Genomic DNA, 21,260 nt, shown 5'->3' on the forward strand with positions numbered 1-21,260 from the left:
GGGGCCATCCAAGTAAACAGCTCGCCATTAAACCCGCACAGGAAGGAAACGGAAAAGGCTTTTATGACACGTCGCGCCTCTTGAGACCCAACCAATTATTATCTGACCAACAAACAGCGTCTCTGCGGCCTGAAGCTGTTGAGACGATGACTCAGTGAGTGATCTCATTTTGCAGGGCGCATCATGCCACGCTCCTTTCAACGGCTGAAATCTGACTGCGGGGAAAACACCGCCCGGTTACTGCAACAAATATGGGCCCCGTCACGGCGCCCACTCAGGTTCCTGTTCGGGAGCATCGGCGGCAACGGGAGACGGCTGAGTGTCGGCTGGCGCTGGCCAGCCATGCGCGCACACACACACACACACACACACACACACACACACACACACACACACACACACACACACACACACACACACACACACACACACACACACACACACACACATGCAGCACACCCCATGCGGTGCACCGTCGAGAGGTTCAGCGGTTCTACCCAGCATCCATCTCTTCTCTCTCCACAGTGTCAGGGTGGAGGCAGCCTGCTGTCAGGATGTCGCCGTCTTATACAGGAGACGGCGAGAGCAAACAGAGAAATGTTGCCGCCTCACCCATTAGCCACACAAGTTGATGCACACACACACACACACCTCGCCTCCCTCATCACCTCAACCCCCAATGTCTCGATTTCCTTGCTCATAATGGATGCTTTAAGCGACTGCGATTGAAGGGGGCAATTCACAAGAGGAGTATTGAACTGTGACGTCGAATCCGTCCATCCGTCTGAAGTTGGTCTGGATGTCTCTCGGCACAGGGATGCAAAATATACTTAAGACAGCAAAAACAAGATAAGGTCACTGAAAAAAAAGTAAAGCATTATAAATTGAGTGCAGAATGCACCATAGAGATTGCATTTAAAATGTATGCATAGATTGCAGAGGAATCTTTACATGTGACATGTGCCAGTCTGGTTAATTCACAAGGAAACGGTAGGGGGCGCTACTCTTTGTTGTGTAAGGATAATAAAAGTGTTAATTCCTCAAAGCCCTTCAAGTATAATTAAAAACACCCCAGCTTTAGTCATTAATCATATCCACAACCATATTATTGCAAATGGATGTCATACGAGGATTGATTTAATGTTGCACAACACAAAAAGGCCTCAATTGACACGCAGCTGCTCTATGAAATGTTAAATTTTTGTGACGCCGAAGCCCGTGTCAAAGGATCGGCCTTGATATTTGACACCTCCCCGATATGAGATGCAACCTCTGAATAAATGGAGACTGAAATTGTCCCGGCACACAATTTACAGGGCCGTGAATGTTAACAGAAATATGGAGAGAGAAAAAAAATTTTCCTCCTCTGGCTTGGAGGGAGGAGCGGGGGATGTGAGGTGAGGCAGGCATTAACACACATTCATCTCTCTCCTTTTATCTTCCTTCGTTGCTCGCTCACTCCTTCCCTTACACACACACACACACACACACACACACACACACACACACACACACACACACACACACACACACACACACACACACGTGTGCTAAAGATGATTCATCTGTGCAGATGTGGTTGAAGAGACCAGGACAACTGAAGATAATCTATACATGTACATTCACACTGGACTGAACTTTAAAAGGCTTAGCTGAAGATGAGCAGTCAAGTGGATGGATGAGGATATATATTTTTTAAAAGCCAAATATGGAAAATGTATTGTTGTTTTTTTTTTATTGTTTTTTTTTTTATTGTGAGGTAGTCTGTGAGGCACATTCAGGAGCTTCAGTTTGGAATCTGGAGTATGATCTATGGCTGTAAAACCGCTCATGCATATAAAACACTGCTTCCCAATGCTCTTTTGATGTGATACGGTTGAAATGCGCGTGCGGTTAAAACGCCACACGCCCCGGCTGGAGTGCAGGCGTTCGCAATGCACCGTGATACTGTACGACACGCTCCACGCGCAGATGGGCCGAGCAAACAACGGAGACTCCGCGTGACATAATGCATACTAATAGACGCAGCCCTGCCTCGGTTTGCAGTTGCTTACTCAGAGTGTGTTCCCCAGCCCCCCCTAGCGACTTTCGCCTCTCCTCACCCCATCAGCCAGCTGAAATCCTGCCAAAATATGCTCACTTACATTTCATTTTCCTACCTCCTTCCCCCCTCACTTTTTCCTCCTTAGTTCCTCTCGCTCTCTACTTTTTCTTTTTTTCTTTTTTTCCCTTCCTCTCATTTCCAAGCTGAACACCAATTAAGGCAAACTGGCATTCTGGACAAGCCGGTGTGAGGGGGAGGTTTTTGGGGGGGGGGGGGGGGGGTTTGGCTGAGGTCCCACCTCGAAGCAGAAAGTAACTGTCCTGTTCTCCTCCTCCCCGGCCGGCGCAGACCTTCGCTTTTCTGTCCGATTGCACTAAACTGCACAGGGAGAACACAGCAGGGAGCCAGACAGGTGTGCACCTCACCGCTACGTGGCACCGCTCAGTACCTCGTGCTGTTTTACCCCCCGCCGAGCAGCGGCGGGTCAACGGGTCGACGGGACGCCGCCGGCGACGACTCACTTCTCGGGCAAAGATCTGCATTCGCACAAAATCACGCACTTGTTTCTTTATTTGACTGCTCTCGTTCTCGCAGGCCTTGACTGATCTGACACACACCACCCCTCCCTCTATCCCCCCCAAGGGGGGGGGGGGGGGGGGGGGGGGGGGGATGAAATCACAAATCTTGCTGGAGAAACTTAAATACGACCGTCGAGACTCCGGGACCGCTGCCGTCTGCGTTCGGGGCCTCGGTCTGATCTAAAACGCCACCCAAAGGAAAAAAACAAAAAAACTTTAATTAAGCAAATGTTAACCGAGAAGCACCCGTGAGATTATCTCCTGGAAAGATGATTTTGAGGTGTTGCTGTTGTATCGCGTTCAAATTTGCAGGGTGCCGGCAACTCCTTCAACTGGAACTTAAACTTTGAACTGCAAATGACTTTCTGATTTTGCCTTGTGTGTGTGTGTGTGTGTGTGTGTGTGTGTGTGTGTGTGTGTGTGTGTGTGTGTGTGTGTGTGTGTGTGTGTGTGTGTGTGTGTGTGTGTGTGTGTGTGTGTGTGTGTGTGTGTGTGTGTGTGTGCGTGTGCGTGTGTGTGTGTGTGTGTGTGTGGTATGTGTGGAAGCACATGACTACATGAGAGCATACATCCACATCCACATACATGTGACTTTTTCTTTTTTTTTAACCCAGCCTCCATCCGCCTCCTTCTTCTTCTATTCCAGGTCAGTTTGTGGTTTAAATGCCAGCTGTGCTGCGGTGCGCTGACCTGTGAGGTGTCTCACTGACCCGACTGACCTGCGCCTTCCCGCCAGCCCCGTCTGACCCACTTCTCTGCCGCACAACAGGAACTCCACAAAGAAATGCGTGCGCGCCAAATCATGGTTTTGAGCGTGAATCACTGGGTCCCCGGGAGGGTGTACAGTCTTTCACCTGTGGAGTTAAACGGTTCGCGAAGCAAATGTACAGGAACAGTTCATCTTAAAGAGTCAGCACGAGCCCTCCTTCCCTGAGGGACACCAGATTGCTTTTTGGGTGGAGCTCATCCTCCTTTTGGAACCTCCCGACTAATACATGACAGCTTCATGAAATGTACAGTCGTCACAGTTATTTTTATTTAGTGCTGCTGTGCAAATTAAAGTAATTAGACAGTAGCGCTATTATTAATATGACAACCCAATAAGATGCACGATCAGGCCGATCCGTGCCCATGTAAGGCTGCAGCCACACACAGTTCAGAGGCCGGGTCCTTGGGGATCAGGGCTTCTCGTTGGTTGGCACACTCCCCACAAACCCTGATTGATTCAGCCATTTTTCAAGCTTTGTTTATCTCAACAGGACGACTTGTCAAAATAGATAATTAATTGGATTTCTCGTCTGAGACGGGCTCTCTGGCCAACAACTTTGTCTTTTTATCTATGAAATTTGTTTTGATCTTCAGCCTTTTAACAGAAATAACTTCATTATTAGATTATATTGGCAATCTTGGTATAATTGTGACAGAAAAAAGACAGCGAATTACTTTTTTTTTTTATAAAGTAGAAAGCAAGCTATTGTCATGTGTCAACAAATGTAAAAAAAAGTGGGACAAAGAAAATCACAAAAGGGCTTTTTATACCGTTGAACTGTTGTAGACGCGAAAAGCAACTTGCCTGTTGATGAAGCTTCATGTGGCGATAAAACTCTGCACTGATACAAATGTCCATCCATCTTAGCTCAGTGTTTTGGAAAGAAGAACTATATTGCTTGGGCAGAGTGAGATAATAAAGCATATGGTCGCGAGTTCAAGGTGTCACGAAGAAAAGGAACCGCTGATGAGATTGGAGGGGGGAAAAAAAATGACCAGCGGCTCAAAGGAAACACCGGGTTTAAAATATCAACACTGTCTTGATGTAGAAATTTAGACACAGCAGGTATGGGGACCGCAGAAGAAATTGGAGGATGAGAGAGGAAGGAAATGAACAATCAGAGGACACCAAAAAAGTGGAGTGAAGTTCATTTCTCAGAGAAATGGAAGACAAAAAAAAAGACGAACAAATAGGAAGAAGTGAGGTGGCTCACACTGTCCTCTGTGATTCGGGGGAAGCCATTAGCAGGCATCTTGTTTCTAACACATAACAGATGGTCTGGATGTCTTTAAAGAAAACAGGGGCCTCTCCTCCTCCCGTCACCGACCTTCTGCTTTACCTGTTTGCTGGACTCATTGGCTCCTACAGCCGACGTAAACAAAGTCATGAGCTTATCCTTTAGTGATTGTGGAAAATATCTTCCATAGACAATGAGATTTTTAGTTTCTTGTTAAATCTCTGCACTGTTGGCAGTGTGCAGGCTGATACGCACAATAAATACGCAACATAAGAGATTACAACGAAAACAAATAAGCTTGAAATCTCAGAAAATCCTTGCATTTTGTCAAAGGTGTCTAATATTCTTCTTGCAAAAGCACTCAAGTGTCAACTTTCACACGTTATAATAGAAAATTACATGTCACTGACGTTGCATCCTGACAGCACTTCACTATTTCTACATTTTGTTACTGTTATTAAATGAAGAAAGAAAGAAAGAAAGAAAGAAAGAAAGAAAGAAAGAAAGAAAGAAAGAAAGAAAGAAAGAAAGAAAGAAAGAAAGAAAGAAAGAAAGAAAGAAATTAGATTACTACATGTACCTTTTTTTGAAGGGTTCTGATTGGCTATTATGGCTTCATATTTCTCGTTACACTGCCCCCTAGAGGTTTGGCTGCTCATATTCGCTGTGAACCAGGTGTATATGCAGTTCGGTGTAAAGTAAGATTTATTTTGTAAACGTAGTGGGGGAAATATTCATTAAAAAAAAAAAAAATGGGTACGTGTAAGCGTGGCCTAAATAAAGAGTGCAATGCAAACGTGAAGACATGCAGAACCAGGACTCTTCTGAGAGCTGGCTGGATAAAGTGAGCCGTTGGGGGGGGGGGGGGGGGGATTTGTCTGGGAGGTGACCAAGAAGCTGATGTTCACCGTCAGAGCGTCAGAGGAGAGGAGAACCTTCCAGAAGGACAAACCACCAATCAGGCCTGTTTGACAGAGAGGCCAGACAGAAGTCACTCCTTAGTATAAGGCGTTTTTCTTTTTTCTTCTTTTTTTTTTAAATGCACCTGAAAGACACTCAGACAGTGAGGGACAGAATTCTCTGCTCTGACGTGACAAAGATTTAACTTTTCATCACGTATGAGTGAACCAGGCGTCGCTCATCACCAGGACAACACGATGCCCACAGCGAATCGTGGCGGCGGCGGCGTCACGCTGCGGGGGAGGCTCGTCAGGAAAAGATGAATGCGGCGATGTACAGAGACAACCCGGGGATGAAAAGATGCTCCCGAGCGCTCTGGGCCTCAGACGAGAGCTGCAGTTCATCTGTCAGCAAGACAACGACTCCGGAGAAGAACCAGCCCGAGTCCAGACGAGAATCTGGTTAAACATCTGGAGAGATCTGAACATGTTTCCCAATCAACCTGATCCTGAAAGGTACTGCAGGGAGGGGCGGACCAAACTGTGCACAGAGAAGTGTACAAAGCTTTTGGCATCACATAAAAAGAAAAAAAACAAAACTTCAAGCTGTAGTTGCTGCCAAAGGCCAACAAAGTATTGAGCAAAGGTTGAATGTGATTTCTCAGTGTTTTATTTTTTGATAAATTTGGAAACATTTTCAAAAATGTTTTTCACAATTGTCATAACAAATTATCGCTGTTGTTAGAATTATGATGATGGTGGGGGGGGCAGCTTTTAATAATTTTTGGAATATAGTTGTAACATAAGCAAATGTGGAAAAAGTGAAGCATTGTGAATACTTCCTGGATGCCAGTGAATAATAATGATGATAATAATAATAATAACAAAAACGCACTCCAGAATCGAGCCAGGCTGAAATGAAGCACCTTGTTCCTTGCCGTGATTCAGAGGTTTTTCTGCTTTGTGTTTCATTGATTTTCCTTCCAGTTTCCCCTGGATGGGAAATTGGGCTCCACGCAAAAACAGTCCGGCAAAAGAAGTTTGTCTGCGCCTGAAATAAACAACCTCCCGTTTAGTCATTATCCGTCTAGATGCCCCAGAATAATACAGGTCTCTTCTCTTTTTCTTTTTCTTTTTTTTTTTTATTTCTCCCTGCACTTCGAAACTGAAAAAAAAACATCTTTGACTGCATTGATTTGAACCAGCACAGCCCATTTGAGTGGGACTATTACAGATAAGCATCGCTGACAGTTTCCTCTGGCCTCGCTCACACCCCCTCCCGTAGCAGCCAGCGGTCCCGCCACATGGTACACACCACCAAACCTCCAGTATATATACATACACACTCCGTCTAACCCAAACCCAGACCCGGCCACAAGGCTCCTTTTGTTCCCTTCCACTCAAGGAAAATGGCAACGCACGCAAACCCTCAGCCGAATCAGAATGAGTCCAGGCAGCGGTGACGGGGCAGAGAGGGGAAGCATGTTTTCTTTCCCCCCATCTGGAAAGTATTGCTTGTGTATACGCGTGTTCACAAGGATCCCTTTTCTCTCTCTCTCTCTCTCTCTCACGTACTTGTGTATGGTACATTGCAGAGAGGCAATTTACTGCTATCAGTGCTAATAGAGGATATACAGAGGGTGGAGTTCCAGGGGTAGAGCTTTGGCAACACAGTCGACTCCGATCATGGTGCAGTTACTGCATAATGACCCCCGTCGGCTCAGGCAGGCGGAGGCTGTCGGTTCACACGCGGCCGGCATTCGAGGACGGGCTGGGAAAAAAAACAAAAGACCCCCCCCCCGTACGAGTCGAGTTGTTTACTCTCGTGAAAGTTGTTTCAACGCTGCAGCGCCGTGTGTACGTGCACTTCGACACGAAAACCCCGTCGCCGTCGGGCCGCCCGGCGAGTGGTCGCCGCTTGTTTTGGAAAGTCGCCGGACAGTCGCCTCTTCGGCCCGGACCGGTTTGGCGAGGCACCGTGTTTGGATAACGCCGGGTCACCAGGCGCTCTGTCAGGTCTTACCTGTTCTCTCTCTCCGCTCGGGGTTTTCTGCCGCCGGGCCCTGTCGCTCCCAGTCCAGCCCCTCCTGCTCCCCCCCCAGGCCCCGGACAGGCCCCTTCTCCTCCTCGCTCGATGGGAGGTCTGCCTCACCCCCTTCTGCGAGCTGCACACAGAGATGCCTTTGTCAACGGCGGAGCCCAGCGCCCAAGGAGGAAGTGATTGTAGGATTGCACAGAGCATTTAACTATACTCATAACGAGTGGCAGGTTTTTTTTCTTTTTGCCACAATTCCCTCACATCGTTTTCATCCATTGACTCCATTACACACTGAACAAGAATGCAACGACATGGGGAGGGGGGGGGGCACTTCTACCACAGAGCTTGGATAAGGACTGATCCTCAGACATCAATTTAAATCTGTATTTAAAGCCCAACAGCACCAGAGTTGGGGTTAATAAGGGCAGCCAGAGTTATCGCTGTTCGAAGACAGAATGGTTTCACTGGTATGTTGTTTCTTTTACCGCTATCTCTAAATGGTATGTCAAGATAAACTTTTTTTTTTAGAAAAAGCTAACAGGTTCCAAGCAATCTGTCCATCATCCACAATCTTGGATTATGTATATTTCATTCCTCTGCTGTATAATCTTTGTAAACAGGAGGAATGAACAAGACATAGAGAAGATGAGGAGACCGTAGTGAAGTAGTATTTATTTGCGTGGCTGCAGTGAGGCGTTGCACCTGCACCGCTCTGTTTACGGTCACATGTTTCAATCACCACGTCTCTGTTTCCTGTTCCACATCCAAGATTCCTGCAAAGCACCGAACAGAGACTTTCAACGTTCCTCTCTCTCGCCCTCTCTCTCTCTCTCTCTCCTCTCTGCTTGTCTGCCTTGACCATTTTAGGTTTATGGCCAAGTTATAGCGATGGCATGAAATAAACCTGGAATGCATTGATGTGGACCAGAGACGAGATGGATGTCATGCTCAGCAAAACCCTAAACAAACTTCCATGTGTGTCCGTTTCCATCTTTCTGGGGAATTTGTGGCGCTACGCTTCCAAGCGAAGGACATAGTAAATACACAAACAAAGCCGAGACAACCAACTCACCCACTGTTGATTGGGCATGGCCACGGACGTCAGCATGTCGGCCATGGCTCCCAACATCTGGTCGGTGCGTCCCTGACTCTTCTGCAGCGCCTTCATTCTCCCCGACACCAAACAAAACACTCCCTTCAGATCACTCTCCTCCTCCGTCCGTGACGATAGATCTCCCCTCCAAGGGTCGACACAGTTTTGTGTGTTTGTGTCCCCCCCCTCCCCGGCCTCGTCCTCCACCGGTTCTCCGCTCCCTCGCGGCACACTGTGCCGCTCTTCTGGAGCCGAGCCCACCTCGTTCTGGTCTGAGACACAGGAAACCTCATGCAGGAGACTAATTGATCCAGGAAGAGGAGGGATCGAGGCGCTCGGGAGCCGGAGCCTCGGAGCTCTGGTCCCTCTCCTCCAGCACACACACAGGTGAGCTTCCCGCAGGTTCTTCTGGCTCAATCCAGCCGGCGTCTCCTCTGCTGCTCCCCCTCACTGAAACCCAAGGCAGAAGGTTTTCTTGGGCCTCATCCTGGAGTCGGTTCGCCCTTCCTCACCGGTCGTCTTCGTCATTTCCCTGCGAGGTTGGTCGTCTCCTGTCTTCTCTGAGTGCCGGAGTGGAGAGCAGTGGCTGAGCACATCACCCTCCCTGGAATCCTCCTTTCCTCTTCTTCATTGGCTATGGAGGATCACCACCCCCCCTCCCAAAAACCTCACCTCCCTCCATTATTCTCACTCTTCCTTGTTTCCTTCCTCTTTGCACTCACTACCTGGATTCCTTCCCCCGGCACTGAGGCCAGCTCGTTCCCTGAACCCCTTCAAGCCTCGCGCCTCATCTTTGCCCAAGTCTCAGGCAGGGACACATGGTCTGTGTGAACTCTTGTGCAGAAGGGCAGCCCCAAATAAGGTATCGGCACACGGCCCCGTGAAGCTTAACTATTTAAGAGACTGTCACCAGTTGCACACACATGCGTTAGCCAACTTTTCCGAACTCCTGTGATACTCATTTATCAAGCCAGTCGTGTTTATTTGTGGCCGCGCGTGCGATTATTTGTTCTGAAATCAGAAGATCTCGAATAATATTTATAGACAGACACATGAGCGAGGTGTCATGTGGAACCATAAAGTGTTATTTAAACTCTAGAAATTAAAAATTATTGAGGATTCAAACAAGTATAAAGTTAAGAGTGCAAAAAAACAAACAAAAACAAATGTATTATGTAATCAATTAATCTAATTCCATGATCCTTACATTTGTCACTCCACCATTTAAAAGGCTTGCCTAAGAAATGCAAGAGTCATACTTAGTGTCAGCCGTCTATAGCCACATATCCATCACAGCAATGATCTCCGGGGACGAGGAGTGTTTTCAGAAATTCGCTTCCACTAAACGCGTTTCCACTAAGAGAGGCCAGAGGTAAAAAAAAGAAAAAGAAAAAGAAAAAATTTATTGTCAGGGAAAGTCATTCATCCTCAGAAAGTCCCAGCGTCAAAGGTTTCACGTTCCAAAGTGCCGGCGCTTTGAAGGAAGCGTCGGGGCCGAGGGATCACAACTTTATATTCCTCTCTGTTGAAAATCACATTTGTTTGGTATATTGTGTTTAAGCACATCTTCACTGAAGCAGAGCAAGAAGAAGAATATATATCGTCCATACAGAAATATTCATCCACTATAATACTGCACACTCTTGAAAAGCCCGATGCTGTTAACACGCCCCACAACGTCCCAGCCTTTTTAATCTGGAGGCAATGTGCCATTGCCTTCATCCATCAGTGTAATTTATTGTCTTTATTATCGCCTTTAGCTTAAAATATCATCGGTCACATTTTTACCTTATAAGACATGTACAAGTCCGTTGTGCTGACACCGTGATATATGAATGTGAGATTAGACTGTTTTTCTTCAAGATTGAATGATCATTTGAGTAAACTATTTAAGGCTTAACATTTGCAAGGTTTATACATCATTTATGACTTTTTTTTTTTTTTAAAGTGAGGGATAAGAAGAGACTGAATAAAGCTGTTAATCCCCCAAAAAGTTTATTTTCAGCTTTTGATGTTAATATATTAACATACACTGAAAAAAAACATGTGAATCTTAGTAAAAGAGGCATGTTTGACACTGTTTGTGTTTAAATCACCTGGAAACTTTGGTCTATGCTCCTTTTATTTTTACTGCTCCAATCCATTAATCCTTCTCCAGCTTTCACAGACAAATATAATTTTGATTGCCTTATTTTTTTTTTTTAATCCATCTCAAATTTCATGCACATTTTGGGAAACATCCCAGTCGCCGAGCCGGCCTGAGATCCACACACTGTCCTGTTTTGGTCATTTATAGTCTAGGCCAGAGGTGATCGGGCTTCTTCCATGAGAGCCTCTCTTCTTAAAAGCAGAACCAGAGAAAACGTCGCTGCAACGATTAGTTTGAGTCTCAATTTCTATTCTATGACATTGTTTTTGTTTTGTTTTGGGTTTTTTTACTTCAATGCCCTTTCTTTTTTATTTGTCATTTGGACTTTTGAGGGTGTTTTTCTAAAAATCAGGGTGAATTCTGCAGCCGAATTCTGCAGCCGGCAGAGACAACAAACATTTGTGTGGCACATTTGGGTCGTTTCTTGCCGCTGCAGTGGCATTTAATAACAACATAATTCAGTTTAATCTGATTTAGGTTCGGATACCTGTTATTTTATTTGTTGTTGGCAGGTTCAAATATTAAATTGTGCATTTGCCACTGAGTTTGCATGTTCTCTTCTGATTTCCTGCGGGAAACAGTCCCGCAAAAAACATGCATGTGAGGTTAATTGGTGACTCTGCATTGCCCCTCGGTGTGAGTGTGAGTGTGTGTGTGGCTGTCCGTCTCTCTGACCTGAACTGATGGAACTGATATAACTGCATGGTGACGTTTCTCATTTTGGTGACGGGAAATTTGCTCCGGTCATCGTTTAAGTAAACGTAAGCAACACACACCATATGTTCTGGAGAGTCCAAGTCATAATTCTATCTAAATAATGCACGAACTTGCATTTATGCGTGCCTATTAGCAGTTTCTTTTCTTTTTTTCTTTTGCAAAGGTTGAATGGAAAAGCATTATTTGAGCAGTGGTATATTTAATGGGCTTTAAAGCTGATTATCAGAAATCTAACAGGCTCTATGTATTTCCAGGAGTATCCATCCATCCCCCTTTTATATCATCTATATTTACCTTGGAAAGGTTGTCAGTCCATCATAGGGTAAAGAAAGACTATTAAGAATCATCAATTACCCTAAAACATGGTGTAATTATGTTATGATCCTTAAACTTGAGATTCAAAGTTTAATTCTGTCTAATTAAAAAGATCAAGTCAAATTCCAAGAGACCAAAGAAGAAACAATCTAAATGTTTAATACCCCATACAGGTCATTAAAACATTTAGCAGTGAAGGCCTCAGAGAATTGACTGAAACCAGCAGAATAAATACAGTAAATACTATATGTGAGAGCAGAAAGAAGCACTAATCTTCAAGTTGGACTCACTCCAATCAATTAAATTAATAATTATGCATAAATATATGTCTTTGGATGAACAAACAGTAGCAGAAATTGTGGATTTCTGCCTGCATTTTCAGTTTTCAGTCTCTTTTCTTGATCTAATCCAATCCCTTCTCATCCAATATGACTTCCCTCAAACAAATCATCTCCTTCCACCATCCGTTGACTTATTCACCCACCCTAGAGGCAAAGAACACAAATGCCCCAAAGCTCCAACTTCTCATTGTAATAACTTTTCCACAAATCACCCAAAATCTCCTCGTTGCCCTGCGTGGACAAGTTCAGCTCCGTTTCCTTCCTGCTTCCTCTCATTCACCTGACTGTGAAGCTTTTCGATGCTTTAGGACAATCAACATGGAGGGTGGGTGTGTGTGTGTGTGGGGGGGGGGGGGGGGGGGGGGGGTCTTTAGTCTCAAAGATGGAAATAATTTAGCAGACGCTCACAAAGTCTCACCAAATGCTTGTAAGAACAGTCTTGTAGAGACTGCCAACTCTAATATTAGATGAGCACATAGCTGTCTTTAGAATCAATCACTAAGCCAGCTAAACTTAGTCCACCGCCTCCCGAGCCTCCATCCAGCTCCTTTCACTCTGCCACCGCCTCCTGCAGGGCACCTCGGCGTCTGGGGAGAAGGTGGAGCGCCCTTTCACAGCGACGAGTGAATGGCTCTGGGAGGAATTTGCAGAATAGGAGGAAAATAACTTTGACCGTAGAAGGAAAGTCTGGCCACTTATCAGGAGGTGGGAATCAGAACAAAATGTTCTTCGAATCATACATAGGATTTGTGATTATTTGTTTAGAAAGGGAGGGGGAGAAAAAAATTATAAAATAGAGATTATTTTCTATGGGAAACAAGAGAGATGACTTTGTGCTGTGAGATAAACGTGAAGCGTGCTGGATGTGCTGTGCTGCCCTCATGTGGCGCAGCAGCTTGACCGGAAACAAGATAAAGGAGAAAACATCAAGAGTTGACAATCACAGCCTCGCCCTGCCATGCCAAACACTCTTCCTCTTCCTCTGTAATATTTCCTGTTGATTTTCGTTTTTTTCTTCCCCCTGATTTGATCCTACAAGCCTTTTTTTCTTCTTCTTTTTCCTGTGTTTCCTATGAGCGAGGCGACCAGCCTGGGGCTCTTGTGTCTAAACATAGCTCCTGGTCTCAGTATGAGCTCAGGTTTTTAAATGATGCTTTTGCTCTGATCTGATGCTTCACAGCCAAGGAGGCAGCTTCTGATAAGGAATTGCTTCGGGGGCATTTTATAGGATTGAAGAGGATTTATTGTTTTTTTGTTGGGGGGGGGGGTGAATCAGCTGGAACTGACTATCAACAATATGTCTCTGTTAAGTCCTCAGCACAGATAAGCAGCTGTTCTTCACCAGACCGACGCTCTTCTGAACTGAGTATTCAATTTATTAGGACGGCTCTTAAAGATCCCCAGCGCTGAAACATCTGACACCAAAATAATGTTGCCAGAATAGCAAATTCAATGACGACTTCTCATACCGGATGTGCTTCTTCCTGAGTTTGCAGACATGTTTGGATTACAACAACGAGGGAATAAATTTCATGTTATTCCAGTTCCAACTCTGATCAGAAGAGGGCAGCCGACATCCTCCCAACAAGGGGGGACTGTTGCGTAACACAGGTTACGATGCACAAAGTCATGGCTTGGCTTTGGTCCCATCCCATATGAGGGTTAATCCGTTTACTTGCACCTTTGGTACCACGCGATCGTGTCACTGGTGCTATGAATAAAACCTTGAACACGATATTCAGAGCCACAAAAGGGATTCAACCCTCTACCTACTGAAAAAAGTGGTGGCAGAAGTCCAAGAGGGTTATAAATGAACTCGCAGCGGGATAACTGGCTTGTCTCATAATGTAAAGATGTCTTATCAGAATGCTTAACAGGCATGTTAACAAGTTCGACAAACTAATAATAGACAGAAGAAAAATACACTTTGAAGTCCCACTGAATGTTTGAGTCTTAATAAATCTACATTGTGGATTTAAATTAACTTTAGTGTGCACAATCAATTTGCATTGTTGTGTTCCAAGCATGTCCGTGTGTATGTGTGTATGTGTGTGTGTGTCGTCCCCACCATGGGAATAATTACTAGTAAAACCCCCCTGGCTTACAGCAACAGCAGGGTTAGTTTTCTGCCCCAGCAAATAGATTTCCATGGGAAAAAACAGACCCAAGGCTCCGTCTCCCACCAGGAAGGCACACTGGATCTATTAAGGCCGGGGGTCCAGTACAGAAAATTAAGGAGCCATTAAAGCTTCTGTGATTCAGTCACAGCTCTTTCTGGGATTGTTAAGAGAGGAGATGGCAGCGGAGGCGACTGAGAAAGAGAAGAAAAGGAGAGAAGAGGCCAACTTAGCAGACAGTAAGAAGAGCAAGGTTGGCCGCTGCCTCCTTCTTTCTCTTAATCCTTAAATCTTCTGTAATCAGGATGAGAGGAAGAGAGCACGTTGCCTGATTTAGGACGGCAGAGTCTATGTTGGGACGCGGCTGATGAGGCAATTTAGATGGACAGCAGGAGAAATGACAGGAGGGGGGAAGTTTAGAGCTGGAGGGAGTTTGGGAAACTTTACCAGTACCTACGAAGCAGCAACAGGAAGACTGGAAGTACTTTAAAAGAGGATGCTTTAACTCCCAAGACAAAAAGGAAAAAGAAAAAAGAAGAGGACTAAAGCATGGCGGGATTGGTTTAGGGTGAGAGTTCAACTATTGATATTTCTTCTATTTTTCACTTTTGTTTTTGGCACAAACTACTTCATTCTCACTGCATCTGCACTTGAAGAAAAGTCAAACTGATAGAACGGAGCGAAGCCGGACGGCAATCTGCAGCTCAGCAGAAAGTGCAGATTGTGATCGAGGAGCCAAAGTAGGAACCTTCTATGTTTGCGCAGGAAAAGAGGAACAGAGACAAGAAAGGGGAAATATTTGTCCGACGGTGATCTTCATTCTTCTGCACAACACAATGTCGAGATTCTAATATATGCTTGCGGGATTAGGGGGACTTGAGCGCTTCAAGCCCGCATTCAACAAGAGCTTACTTAAAAGATACCGCCACCCTAATAACTTTAGAATTAGTGTGATTGTCAGCAGGCGCGGAGCTAATTCTTTGCAAACGGTTGACTGCAAGGACGTGTGCTTAATGTGGAGGCCGACACAAATATTTGAGGGAAAACCCTCGATCGCTCACTGGGAGGACCAAACATCATTAGAATCCCTCCCTGCAGGTCTTAACGCATACATGCACATGAACGCACATCCATGACATTGAGGTTTTTTATAGCTTCTTTTTAAAAAATTTGAGAGAGACAAAAACACTCATTGTAAACTGTTGAATTCCAAAGGACACTTGTAATGCAAACGCAGTGTGACACTTCTGTTAGGTCACCATGACAGAGGCCTCCCACTGCTCCAGGGTCCATATGGTCTTTTTAAATGACAACACTCCTACAATGCCTTCAACCAGCCGCTCCATTTATATTGTTACGTCTTTGTCGATAAGGAAGTCAATGCATTTCATGCTTCAGTCGTCCAGTTCGTTCAGACACACACACGCTCTTAAAGGGTTAATGCGTTGAGGCTGCGATTCGACGATGTCAAAAAAGTATCTGACAATCCGTCTTGTGAACCAGAGACCGACGAATCAGCCACACGACAGCCGAGGAGAAGTAAAGCTCCTCATCCTCTTTAGGCATCACGCCTTCCTCCACAATGACTTTTCACGGGATCAGTTTTCTACAGCCGGCAAAGTCGTCACGGAAATACAATCATCAGCACACGCTGATGCCTGGAAAATCATCCCTGATCAATACGGAAACAGCTGAATGGCAACGTTTTCCAAAGAGGCGTTATTCTCATGCAGTGAGGGCTTATCCAGTGTGAAGCGCTTATTGTGACGGCTCCAGTTCATCAAATATCACATACTGTCATTGTTGCCAACCCGTATGTGTAAAAGCACACTACTTAATGAGAAACCTAACCAGTCAGCAAAGTGTCTGTTTAGAGAAATGCAAAGCACTTTTTTGTGTGTCTGAAACTGCCTGAAATTATCGTTCGGATGAGAGCGCTCCCTCCAAAAATCCGTTTGTTCACACAGCACCTGAGGAGGACGCACATTCTGACGTTCCAAACACTCAAGTCCCTTCAACTCACTCTGGATTGAACCTGGTGAAAGAAAAGTGTCAACGAAACACAGACAGAAAGGTCGTACGCTCGTAAAATAACGACAGACACGTGTTTCTGGGTAGGATGTAGGTGCCCCGCCGCCGTCCTGACTCCCAGGCGTGGTCCCGAGAACGAGGGGTTTCAATGGCGACAGCGAAGGACGACCCCCACCTGGGCAGGGGCCCGTCAGACGACTCGGAGATCCTCCTGGACGACTCCGACTCGGGGAGCGTGCTCTCTGACGACTCGGTGCTGCCCGACTACGAAGGCGACGCGAGATATACAGACCCGCCGAAAACGCTGTACGAGGCCTGCGCCAGGAACGACGCCATCGCCCTGAAAAGCATCCTGGAGAGAGGAGTTACCAAGGAGGAGGTCATGGAGCTGGACATCAACGCTAAGGTGGGCTACGTTACATTGCGTCATTTTCTCACTCTGACACTCAAAATAGCACGTGGCTGCATTACAGAGACGAATGAGTGTGATGTTATTTGTCTCCATCAGAACGGCCTGATGCTGGCAGTGGGGAAAGGCTACGTCGACATCATCTTCCTGCTGCACACGTGTCCATTTTTAGACATCAACCACCAAGACAATGACGGAAACACTGCCCTCATGATTGCTGCCCAGGCAGGTGTGTCTGTCGATATGCGCACTACACAATCTCTCAGTTACTAGAGCTACGGTCTGCAACCTTTAGCACCAAATGAGTCATTTTTGTCACTTACCATTCAGTAAAATCTGCTGGAGCTGCAAAAGTAAGAACAGAAGAAAACAGTTTTGCTACATAGACAAAAAAAAATGTATACGATGATGCATTTAGGGCTTTTTTTTTTTTTTTTGCTGTAATTCAGAAGGGGAGAAATGCATTTGCTTTTCTTTTGGTTATTTAAGTAGAATTAGCTGTTTTAGGTTTTCAGAATTGTTTTAGATATTCCAACAGTTTTTGGCTTTTCACGTTTCTGATTGTTGTTTTAAGGGTTTTTAATCATTTCAGCTGGTTTAGCTGTTTGAGCTTCTTTAGTGCTATTTTCAGACCACTCAGCCATTCATAGGAGTTTTACCTCTTTTGGATAATCATTTAGCCGCAAAGCAACAGAAGAAAAAGCCACAATGGAAGTGGGCAGCCGTCGGAAGAAGAGGCATTGTTTCCGGGGGACAATATTTTTTCACGGAACCAAACAACGAACGGCGGATCACATATATAATATTATAACAGTGACCAACATTGCCGATTCCTGAAAACAAATAGCGACATTAGTCACAATCATTGAGCTGCAGTGTTTTACTTACTTTTCATTAAAGTCTCCCGGAATCAAAACAGTCCGTCAGAAAATATTGTCCCCCGGAAACAAAGCCTGTTCTTGTGACCTCTGTGCACTTCTGCTGTGGCCTTTGCGTTTGTGTCTTTTTGTTATTTTGTTGTGAATTTTGCGGCTGTATTGTATTTCTACTGACCTTTAAACAGGCTTTAAACAAACTTTGATGTTGTTTATTTTTTTTCTCCATATATCAAACATACAAGAACGTAAATGAGAATGTCTTCATTGTTTAAACTCTATGACTTCAGACTTTTTTTTCATTTAAATTCATCATGGTTTATTTACCAGGAAGTGAACCACAAGATATAAAAAAGAAAATAATTTACATTAAATTATTTAATAAGTTTGTGTAAGCTTCGTGGAACCATTATTTGAAGCATCAATTTCTGAATGTGAATTTTACCATCCAGGTTTCAATGTCATCCTAAACTACATCCTTAACTACTTCCATGGCGTGGACACGGAAATCAGGGACCCGCGTGGTTTCACGGCCCTGATCAAGGCGGGCCTGCAGGGCAGAGAAGAGTGTGTCTGCTCTCTGCTCATGCACGGTAAGTTTGTAACTCCACATTTCTAACTCATTCTAATCTGAAATATTCACATTGACGTGGTAAATCTACACAGCGAGGTCACAAAGCTCCTGGGTGACGTGTGAGAGACGGTTCGTCAAAACTTATAAGAGGGACTCACATGTGATATACAGGGTAAATTAGGACATGTGTGTGGTGAACTAATCTGGATACTCTCTGCAGGGATAAGTCCAGTCTAAAGAGTACAAGACACAATTGCAACAACGCTATAAAAATAATCACATTTGGACCCTATTTAAAGTTCAATTACATTAAAAAAAAAAACTGCCTTTACAGCTTGATTCTGCATTCATTGATGTGTGTAGCTCATTATTATGAGGTCAAATATTTGTTTTTGAAGACTCTATTGTTCAGGTGGTTTAGTTATATTAAGTAGATATGACTTTCATTCTCAAATAATAGGTTGTAGTGAATTATTGTAGCAATTTATGCTGAAGAGTGAATTTTCTGGACTCTGGACTTTCTGCTTTCCTCTCACTGCAGTCGATATCATATTCCTCAATGCCGAGAAAGAGTCTGATCTGTTTCTGAAGGATTAACGCAGCACATAGACTGAGATGTGGCTTCATGGTCTGGTTAATATAAAGAGCTGAGAGGGAATTCTTTTATGATGCGTGTCTTCCGGATAGAACTGACGTCGTCCTCTCTCGTCTTTGCGATGCAGGTGCAGACATCAACGCGATGGACTTGGTCCAGGGGAGAGGTCTGAAGGACTGGGTTCTTAAGACCGGCCGCTTTGAGACTCTGAGCAGACTCCGCCGCCTGCAGAGTCGTCCCGTAGCTGAGCAGTTCTGCGAGACCTACGTCCCCGAGTGGCCTGACCTGAAGCACTTCGTAGCCAAGGCCACCGCCGCGAAGACAGCCAGCCAGAAGCTGCGGCAACGCTTAAAAGACAGCGTTTCGTTCACCTTCCCACACGACCCCGAAGACAACGGGGTCTTCGACCACATGGTCCGGATCACCACGAGCATGCACAGCCCCCTGGTAGCCACCGCTTGCCGTCCCTTCTGTCCCAGCAGCCCCCCGGAAATCGGCAAGCGGCGTCTCGCCGTGCCCGAGCTGCTGGAAAAGCACAACAAGAAGGACTTGGAGGAGAGCACGGTGTCCCACGGCGACGGCTCCGTCACCTCGCCGTCCCCCACCGCGCTGTCGGCCACCTCCGTGTCGCTGACCTCCTGCTGCCAGGACTCGCAGCGCAGGGACAGCGCGGCGGCGGGCGGCATGAGGAGCTTCATCCCCCGCAGCATGGCGCACAGGAACAGCATCTTCCCGTCGGGCTGCATCCCCAAGATCGAGGTGACCAAGTCAGGGGAGGCCACCCCGAAGAAGGAGAAGAAGAAGAAAAGGCAAAAGGGCTACCTGGAGCCGCCCGTCTGGAAATACAAGGAGGCCAAGGAGGAGAAGAAGAGGGAGAAGAAACAGCAGCAGGAGAAGGAAAAAGAGCAAGAGAAGAAAAACAAATCGTCCAAACGCTCATCGAGCAAAAAATGAGCCAGCGGTTTGTTTTTTTTCCGCGGAGACTTTCGCTCTGATAACGTCTGAAAGATGAACTCGCTCTGGAGTCGGTTTTATCGGGACACAAAGGAGTTGTGAAACACTTCTGGAGGAGAGCAACTGCGTGGATTTTTAGCCTCGTCTTCGGTGCGAACGTGAGAAAACGCAAGTGACTGGATGGATTTTCGGCATTTTGAAGAGCTGAAAATGACTCAGGGTATTGGTCGTAGAATCACGGTGGCGCGTCGGAGCACAGCTGTTTCTAATGGAGATGCACGGATCGCAAACGTCATTTCTTCCTTTCGTTTCTATTTAATGTTAATAACAGTTTCGTGAACAACTTGAAAGTAGGGTTCCGTCATGGTGCTGAAAAGCACGAAACATCCACTAGCCGGTACTGTGAACGTAATATAATCTATGTAATCAGATGCCTTCCATCAATGTCTTCATGTTACAGCTAAAACTGTTAAAAATGTACGAGGTCATCAAGAAAAGAAGTTTCCATTTCCAGTTCTATCGTTTTTCCTTTTTTTTAAAGGGAAACAGAACGACACAGAAAACTGAGGTCTTCTGCGTCGATATCAATGGTGACGAGAAATAAAAAAGTGTTTGTATGCAAGCTTGGAATAAACGTGATAGTTTGTTTTTATTGATTAGAAGTAGGCTGGATCTCACCAGTGAGTATCGGCGTGCCCACGAGAGACGATTTTAAAGAAAACATTTTTTGTTAAAACGTCTCGGTTATGTTTTTCCCTGCGTACATGCGACACGTGTGAAAAGTCTTTACCTGCTGATTACACTCGTCTGGCATCGTACCTTGATTACTCTTTTCAAGATGCAGTTACTTTGAGCTACTTAAGGCGTGCCAGTAATGCGCTCTCCGCCGTGGCACGAGGTGGCCCCGGAGCTTTGAGGTGTAATCCCTTAATCTACCGGGGGAAAAATATCATTACGTAACAATTTTGCTTTTATTTGTGGCAGCAACAAATCAAAGTGGCTATTTTGACGTCTTTGAGAACGATCCGGTCGGCTCAGGTGTGTGTACAGCATGTTCCCAGCAGGAAGTGACTGAGTCTTTTTTTTTTTTTTTATTTCCTGCTCATTCGTGATAATTGCAAGATCATATTTTTAGTCTTGTCGATTTTGACCTTTGCTAAGTTGAGGTCTCAGTGAATAGCTCAGACATGTATCCCAGCAATACTCGTATATCTTACTACAGCAAGACGATACCACGGATATACTGAGAATGAAGTATGAGTAAGATTTGCTCCTCCACATGTTGGCTTCACGTGCTGGATCTCATGTCGTCCCGCGCGCGGGGGGGGGAATCACTGTGCAACAGTATCAGAGCTCATTAAGACAAGCCAAGTTCTCTCTTTATCGCTGGGTTGCGTTTAAAAAAAACAACAAAATGTAATATCACATCACTCTATTAGATTGCACAACAAAGAGGCTTCTCAGGGACGATCCCCAAGGGAACGGGACTGCGTGGTTCTCTGAATCGCAGAGATTAGTGAGGAGG

At 45.4% G+C, this 21,260-nt stretch overlaps 1 protein-coding gene across 1 annotated transcript; it reads left to right on the forward strand.

Annotated features, from left to right (window-relative positions):
- Positions 1-14,766: 14,766 nt before the first annotated feature.
- ankrd33aa (ankyrin repeat domain 33Aa) lies at positions 14,767-19,735 on the forward strand (the record flags this gene model as incomplete). Its single annotated transcript, XM_080497423.1, has 5 exons — positions 14,767-14,865; positions 16,416-16,734; positions 16,837-16,966; positions 18,065-18,205; positions 18,909-19,735. The coding sequence occupies exons 2-5, from the start codon at positions 16,477-16,479 to the stop codon at positions 19,733-19,735; spliced, it is 1,356 nt and encodes a 451-aa protein (XP_080353549.1). The 5' UTR covers positions 14,767-14,865; positions 16,416-16,476.
- Between the last annotated feature and the right edge of the window lie 1,525 nt (positions 19,736-21,260).

This window comes from Blennius ocellaris, assembly GCF_963422515.1.
Source record: "Blennius ocellaris genome assembly, chromosome: 5".
In the NCBI taxonomy this organism is placed as follows: Eukaryota; Metazoa; Chordata; class Actinopteri; order Blenniiformes; family Blenniidae; genus Blennius; species Blennius ocellaris.